At 54.6% G+C, this 8,240-nt stretch overlaps 1 protein-coding gene across 1 annotated transcript in view; it reads left to right on the top strand.

Moving 5' to 3' along the window:
- Nucleotides 1-8,240, top strand: part of FGD5 (FYVE, RhoGEF and PH domain containing 5) — a 119,125-nt gene that overhangs the window by 103,676 nt on the left and 7,209 nt on the right. The window contains exons 13-18 of the mRNA XM_007461575.1: nt 276-359; nt 1,923-2,002; nt 4,234-4,333; nt 4,649-4,786; nt 5,808-5,937; nt 6,682-6,812. Of these exons, the coding sequence (XP_007461637.1) occupies nt 276-359; nt 1,923-2,002; nt 4,234-4,333; nt 4,649-4,786; nt 5,808-5,937; nt 6,682-6,812 (663 nt within the window). The remainder of the gene's footprint in view (nt 1-275; nt 360-1,922; nt 2,003-4,233; nt 4,334-4,648; nt 4,787-5,807; nt 5,938-6,681; nt 6,813-8,240) is intronic.

Raw genomic sequence — 8,240 nt, 5'->3', positions numbered from 1 at the left:
GTGTCCCCTGCATCGGCAGGCGGACTCTCAACCACTGCGCCACCAGGGAAGCCCCCCATACCTGACTTTTTGTGGGCATCTGCATTTGTTCCTCCTGGGTGTCTATGTCAGAGTGGACTTGCGGGGAAGGGTGTCCCGTTTCAGCCCAGAGTGGTTTTGCTCTCCTGTGTGGGTCACGGGGAATGCGAGATGTCTCTGCTCAGTGATGCTCCAGGACACACCCAGCACAGCCTTCTGAGGCCAAGACATGTCTGATGGGGTTCCCCTCTCCCCAGATGAGTGATGTGCTCCTGTACACGTACCCCCAGAAGGATGGGAAATACCGGCTGAAGAACGCATTGGCGGTGGCCAGCATGAAGGTAGATACCTGGGGTGGGTGCCCTGGGGTGGGCGGGGGGACCCCGGGGAGGTGGAGACACAGCCCTGCTTGTGGAGCTCACAGACCAGCGGAGGTGAGGGAGCCTGGGTTGTGAGTTACAGCAGGATCCTGTTGTAGGTAGTCCAGGGAGAGTGAGGGTGAGGGAGGCCTCCTGGGCGGGGGAGCTGAGTCCCTTAGAGTGGATGATATTTGGACAAATAGGGAAGGGAGAGAAGGAAGGGGTCCTAGGGGGAGGGAAATGCATAAGGAAAGGCTTGGAGGGAGGAAACAAGCAGATGTTTTTTTTTCAATTGTGGTAAAATATGCAAAATATAAATTAACCATTTTTAAGTATACAATTTGACAGCATCAAGTACACTCACGTTGTTGTACTGCCACTGCCACCATCCACCCCAGAACTCTTTTCATCTTTCCAGTGTGAAGCTCTGTCCCCATTAAACACTAATTCCCCATCCCCCCTCCCCTAGGCGCTGGGAGCCACCATTCTACTCTCTTGTGTCTGTGAATTTAGCTACTCTAGGGACCTCATATAAGTGGAGTCATATGCGATGTTTGTCCTTTTGTGACTGGCTTACTTCACTGAGCATAATGTCCTCAAGGCTCATCCATGTGGTAGCAAGTATCAGAATCTCCTTCCTTTTTAAGGCTGAATAATAGTCCATCATATGTGTAGACCACACTTTGGTACCCATCATCCATCCATGGACACTTGGGTTGCCTACACCTTTTGGCTGCTGTGAATAATGTACATGGGAGTGCAAATACCTATTCAAGGGGCAGATATTTCTTAAATGTGAGAGAGATGCCAGCCCAGCTGGACATTCTCATGGGTGAGCTTGGAGAGAAGGGAAGGTGACAGAGCTGTGACCTCACTTGCTGTAACTTGGGTCCCAAATACGGGGCTGGTTGGGAGCGGGTGGGGATTCTCAATGAGCAGGAAGTTTTAGGAAGTTCATTCCAGCCCAGCGTGGGGACAGGGTCAGAGAGGCGAGCACTCAAGTGGGGGAATTGGGTGCGGGCTGTCATTTGGGAGGGCTGAGGGACGGGAGGGAAAGAGCTGTAGGGTCCCTGCAGGGGCTTTCCCGCTCCTGAGGCTCCTAACCTGGAGAAGGGAAAGGGAAGCACCTCGTTCAGCTGGGAGGCGGCTTCCCTTTTTGAACCAAAGCTTCTGCTCAGGAGTCTGTGACAGAGGCCGTGAGGGAGGGTGGCCACTGGACAGGTACTTGTCCAGAACGATGGGTTCTAAGAGGGATGCTCGTAGCCTTCCTGGGTGTGGGCTGGTGGCCACAGAGTTGGAGTCGGCAGCCGAGCCCTCACTGCACGCGTGTGCGCACACACAGACACGCGCACACACAGACACACACACACGCACACACGCGCGCGCGTGCACACACACACACACACACACACACACATACAAACACCCCCCACATCTTCCACGTAAGAAAGGTTTGCCCTTTACAATGAGGAAACTCAGGCTCAGAGTAGGGCAGTGGCAGGCCCCCTCCCGCCCCCATCCTGAGGGGCCACTGTTGGTTTCCAGGTCAGCCGCCCTGTGATGGAGAAAGTGCCCTATGCCCTGAAGATCGAGACTTCCGAGTCCTGCCTGACCCTGTCTGCAAGGTAGGAGGAGGGGAGAGGAGGGAAGGTCTGGGGCAGAAGGGGCAGGATTTTGCTGGTGGGAACATTTGGAATAACAGGTGCTGGAAGTGTTGTCATTTTTATTTCGGTATCCTTTTGGGTAAGGGACTTTTGTCTTTTCGTTATTTCTTGTCCTTTTTGGGATCACAGACCTCTTGGAGAATCTGGTAAAACTATAGCTTCTCTCCCCAGAAAAGAATGAGCACACACATGAAACTTTACATAGAGTCTCAGGGGTCTCCAGAGCCCGCTGCTTAAATATAAAAATACGTCATCGTTGTAAAACCCTAAGGGTTATTGGGTCTTTGCAGCAGTAAGAAAAGTTACAGCCAGTGAAAAGTGCATAGTGCACCTTAGTTCACAAAATGGTCTGCGTTTAGGCTTCCAGGTCTGGAGAGCAAGAGAAAAATAAGGAATGAGCATTCATCATTTTACTTTCCCTGTTTGGGGGTAAGGCCTTTCCATCAGAGATGGCTGTTTTCTTTAGGCCCTCGAGCTCTGCCCCGGGGACCCCTCCTCGCTGGCTTCTGGCAGAGAAAGGGCTCCCCCCTCCCTCTTTCGGGGCAACGCCAGGTCAAGCCGGGGTGCGGAGTGGGGGCTCAGAAACCAGGGAGCGGGGGCTTCTGCCAGGGGCCTCTCTGGGCAGAGTAGGGGTACAGAGTTCCCCAGGTTGGGGTGTCTTCTCTCCCAGCCAGCGTGTGACCCGGCCCGGGCGGCAGCAGGTCCCTTTGTGGGCGTGGTTCTGGGTGTGGGATGGAACTTCCGGCCTGACGCACACGCTGTGTCATAGATGCGCTTTCCCGTCCTCAGTGCCCAGTCCTGTGCTGAGGATACAAACTGTCTAAGCCTCGATTTGCTCAGAAGAGCCCACTTTACGGGTTGGAAAGTTATGACCTAGCAGAGCATAACTGCTGTAATGGTAGTGATGGCAAAGGTGACATGCACTGGGCAGGTACCTGCCAGGTGTCAGGCGCTTCCTGGGATCCTCAGCACCACCCTTGGAGGTGGGGCCTGCAGCTCCTCCCATGTGCAGGGAGTTGAGGCCTGGAGAGGGGTTCCACATCCATGTGAGGCAGAACTGGTGTTCAAATGCAGGACTGTGTGAGCCAGAGCACTTCTCCACTACTATCTACGGCCTGAGGGGGAAGAAGTAGCCTTGGAAATTCTAAAGAGTGACCCCTCCACCTGGGGAAGTGAGGGAAGGCTTCCTGGAGGAGGTGATGCCGGGGTGGGTTTCCATGGCCTCTCCTCTCCTTATCTCTAGGTAAAATCAGGGGCATGAGGAGGCCCAGGGTATGGTTTCCTTTTGCCCAACCGTGAAGTGAGAGTAGTGACAGGCCACGCTCAGCCCTTCAGGTGGGGCTGCCCATCTCTCCTAGGCAGAGGCACTGCCCTTTGGCCAGTGGCCTCAAGGAGCCACTGTCACTGTCAGGCCAGTCACCTTCCTGCTAGCCCCAGATACTTCACGCTGAAGCTTCCAGGGGACTCATGCATCTCCTTTTAGGGATATGGCACCTGGCTGCCCACTACCCTCCCTCCTAGGCCAAACTGGTCCCTTCTTCTTGTTTGAGTCCGCACACTTAGTACGGGGTGGGAATGACATCTAGGGGGCTCTGTGAGAATTTCCACCCTGAAGCTGCTCTGGGGCAGCTCAGGCCAGGTGTGGCTCTCACCACTCAGGAGACCCTGCCAGGCTCGGAGCGGGGATGGGAAGTCTTCGTTTTGGATGAGTGAGTGGGAAGTTGTGTGGGAAACTGAGGAGGAAGATGGAGAGAGTGGGACGGTGACCGTTGCCAGCATTTATCCACCCACCCTCCCAGTGGTACCCGGCCCTCAGCCCCCTGCCAGCCTGCCCCCCTAAAGTGTGGGACCCCTTGCTTTTGCACGGTGTTGTGTCCTCGACAGAGTCCTCCACACCACACGTGTCATTTGGTCCCTACAACAGCCCTGGGAGTTAGAGGAGCAGTGTTGGATGTTCCTTGTTACGGGCAGAGCCCGAATACAAGTAACGTTTGGGGCCGCCTGCTCGGAAGCAGCGCTGCAAGCCTTGGCCTGTCTGGCGGGTGGCTGGGCTGGCCAGTGGGGTTTCAGGCGTTGGGGAGAGAGGCTCTGGTGTGGGGGAGGGGCGGGGGCCACCAGGACGTGGTCCGCCCCCAGAGGGCGGAAGGCAGAGCCCTTGTGCACCCCTCGCTCACTCCAGCTTATGCCCACAGCTCCTGTGCAGAGAGGGACGAGTGGCACAGCTGTCTGAGCAGAGCCCTCCCTGAGGACTCCAAGGCCCAGGCTCTGGCTGCCTTCCAGCATAGCGTGGAGGTGAGCAGGGTTTCTGGGGCACCCGTCTCACAGACCTGGGTTTCCCTGGGGCCCCTGCACACCCACGAGGCCTCGCATCTCCTTCCATCAGGGCCCTGGGTCCTCCCCGTGCCCGGCTCAGGGTAATCACTGTGCAGCCCAGAGCCTGGCACCTACGGCTCTATTTGTAACCGAGGTCAGCTCCCTGGGGGTTGCAGGGGAACCTGTAGAAAAGCAGCCCAGCCCACCCACACACGTGCACACCCCGTGCGGGGTGAGGGGCGCCCGTCCAGTTGGTCTCCTGACCCCACTGCTTGCCCGATGCCGCTGTTCCAGATACGGGAGAGGCTGGGGGTCAGCCTGGGGGAGAGGCCCCCGACCCTGGTGCCTGTCACACACGTGATGATGTGCATGAACTGTGGCTGTGACTTCTCCCTCACCCTGAGGCGCCACCACTGCCACGCCTGCGGCAAGGTGAGTCCCCGTCGGGGGCCGTGGGCGTGGCGGCGGCATCGGGTGGGGACCAGGGGGGCGTCCAGCAGCTGCTGCGTGTCGGGCCCAGAGTGGGGCATGTTCACACCAACCCTGTGAAGTTAATTCCCCTTTTACTGATACCCTCCCACCAGGACTCCAGATCCCAGGCCCATCCCACTACACCAGCAAGCTCTCAAAAGGAAGTCATAGCAGATGTGGTGGTTTTCCTGGGATGAAAAGCCTCCTGTCATGGTTAAGGGCACAGGCTCATCAGAAAAACAGATCAGCTTACAGCATGGTGATGATAGTTAGCAAAAGTGTAGTGTATATTTGGACGTTGCTAAGAGAGTAGATCTTAAAAGTTCTCATACAAGAAGAGAAAATTGTATGTGGTAGATGGATGCTAACTGGACATTGTGGTGAGCATTTCATCATACAGTCTCCCTTGTTATCCACAGGGGATTGGTTCTAGGATCCTAGGATCCCCGTGGCTACCAAAATCCCAGGATGCTCAAGCCCCTTATGTAAAATGGTGTAGTAGTTGCATACAACCTACACACATCCTCCCGTATACTTTAAATCATCTCTAGATCGCTTATAATGCCTAATACAGTGTAATTGCTATGTGAATAGTTATAAACATAGCATGAATTCCGTGTAAACAGTGGCCAGCACACGGCAAGTTCACATTTTGCTCTTGAAACTTTCTGGAATATTTCTAATATTTTTGATCCACAGTTGGTTGAATCCGTGGATATGGGACCCACAGACATGGAGGGCCCACTGTATATACGTATATTGAATCATTACATTGTACACCTGAAACTAAAATGATGTTATGTATCGCTTGTATCTCAATTTTTAGAAAAGAAAAACAGATAAGCACCTGCACAGAAACATAATTACTGTGCTCAGAGCACGGGGCCCTGGAGGAGGTGGGAGCGAGCGGGCAGGGGGCGCCGACGCGTAGCTGTGCGCGTGCTGGGAGGGTGAGACCCTCTGACACGCATCACCCCACCAGATCGTCTGCCGGAACTGCTCAAGGAACAAGTACCCTCTGAAGTACCTCAAGGACCGCATGGCCAAGGTGTGTGACGGCTGCTACGGGGAGCTGAAGAAGAGGGGCGGGGACATCCCAGGCCTGATGAGAGGTACCGGGGACCACCCTCCCTTTCTTTCCCACGTGGCTTCTTCCAACCACCTTCCTGGGGAGGCTCTGAACAAAAGCAGCCCTCAAGGAGGAAACCATTTCCCCAAACATTGGTTCTGTAGAAAGTGCGTAGGTGCACCCAGAGGAAGGGTTCCACGGACAACTAAGTTTGGGAAACGCTGGGTCCACGCGTCTGTGGTGAGGACGGTTGGCCGGCGCTCACGTCTGCTCTGCGTAGCGGCCCTCTCTGCAGGCCTGTGTTCCTTGGGGCCTTTTTGCAATAAGGATGATGAGATGGAGAGCAGAGGCGTCATGGTCGCAGAGGGGCTGAGGGTCTTCCAGTAAAGAAGCCCAAGGCAGCTGAGCCGGCCCGTGAGAGCCCGTGCGCAGGGGACAGGCTTCGGCAGAGCAGGGTCAGCTGGAAGGAAAGCAGGTGGATCCTGGGCCTAAAACCAGACTCCCCCTCCCCCACCCCCCAGGGCCACCTGAGGCCATCGGAGAGGACAGCCCAGTCTCATGGAGACTCGGAGAAGAGGGGCTAGCCAGCACTCAGGGAAGGCCTGCCCCCAGCCCTGCCTTTGTGTTAGCAGAGGCGGCTGTGCCCGTCTTTCTGGTCACACTGAACCGCCCCAGTGAGGCTGGGTCCCATCTTGGGAGGGACGGGAGCTCAGATTTTACAGACACGTGGCTTCCGTGCCCATCCGCGTGGACTCTCACCTCCCTTCCGGCGCTTGTCTTGCTGCAGGGCGGCCCGTGAGCATGAGCTTCCCCCTGTCCTCCACCCGCTTCTCGAGTAGCGCCTTCTCGTCCGTCTTCCAGAGCATCAACCCCTCAGCCTTCAAGAAGCAGAAGAAAGTCCCTTCGGCACTGACCGAGGTAAGGCAGGTGGGGCTACCTGCATGGGAGGCTGGGGGTTGAGACGTTTCTCGGTCCTTCTCAGTGGACAGGGACGGACGCCCCGCCCAAGCCAGACCAGGCTTTTCAGGACAAAGAGGATCCCTAATGGGAGGTGTCCTGACTCACGCCAACAAAGGCAGCCCTGAAGCACAGGCCCGTCTCCTGGGTGACCGAGAAGACACCTGTTGGTTGCAGAGGACAGGAGCCCAAGTGGTTGTAGGTGGTGCTAGGAGACATCTCTCCCATCCTTCTCTGCACTTGTCGCCCCAGCCTAGACCTAGTCCCCAGGGTTACTGCACAGATCGCCCGGGCACTTGGGTCTAAAGCCGTTCGTCCTGGCTCAGGTCTCCCACGTCAGCCCTTCCCTGCCCCCTCCCCCCGCCCCCAAGCTTTGCACCATTCTCTCACTCTGGGGGTCCCACATGGGCTCAGGTGGTGAGCCTCCTAAGGGTCGTGGGGCTCTTTGCAGGAAACCTCAGAATTAGCTAAACTAAATTCCATTCTGGAAACAGGTCCAGATTACATGTCTGTATTCTAATCACAACCACAAACAAATGTGTGCCATGAATATACATGCTGTCAAAAGAAGAGTGATCAGCTGTTTCCAAGTTTTTTCATTACTATTCATTATTGAGTAGCAGGTGGTAATAAAAAAGTGTTAGGGATGCAAATTTTAAATGAGTACAGTTCTGTCCATTAACTTAATTCCTTTTGCATTTTAAAAATCTTGTAAATAACACATATGTGATAAAATTTTTTTCACAACACAGAAGACTATATGATAAAAAGTGAGTTTCTCTCCCTCCCCAGACTCCTTCAGTCCCACCCCTCAAAGGTAACCACCATCAAGTTTCTTATGGACCCTTCCAGAAATTTTTGTGCATATACATAATAAAGATAGACGATCATAGATCCTTTTTTTTACCCAAAAGATGATGTACTGGGTCCTCTGTACATTTCTTCCAGTTAATTTATCTTCGATATTATTATTTCACAGTAGTTCATACACATAAATCTCACACTTCTTGCATTGTGTGGCTGTCTCATCATTTATTTAACTAGTCGCTTTCCACAAATTGAGAAAAGATCACCCTCTCACTCACACTGTGGTGTCTGCATGAGCTGAGCTCATAGAACCTGAGTGTTCTGTGGGTACAGAGTTCGAGAACCGTTCTCACTCCTTGGGCATCCGGGCACTATGATCCTGGTGCTGTGTGGATCTGCCCCAGCCAGCTTGGCAGTTTTTGCCCAAAGTGACAACCTTTTTGTTATTCAGCGAAGACTACACCGTGGGCTCTGCAGCAGCCCCAGAAGAAATGCGCGCCCGTCTCCCTCCGCCCTCTCCTCTTCCCCCAGGAGCTCCACCTCAGCAGTGAGATCTGCTTCCCATGGGAAAGTCTGCAGGAA

The sequence above is a fragment of the Lipotes vexillifer genome, unplaced genomic scaffold (assembly GCF_000442215.2).
Source record: "Lipotes vexillifer unplaced genomic scaffold, Lipotes_vexillifer_v1.1 scaffold889, whole genome shotgun sequence".
Taxonomy (NCBI): domain Eukaryota; kingdom Metazoa; phylum Chordata; class Mammalia; order Artiodactyla; family Lipotidae; genus Lipotes; species Lipotes vexillifer.
This window is presented reverse-complemented; position numbering and strand designations above follow the sequence as displayed.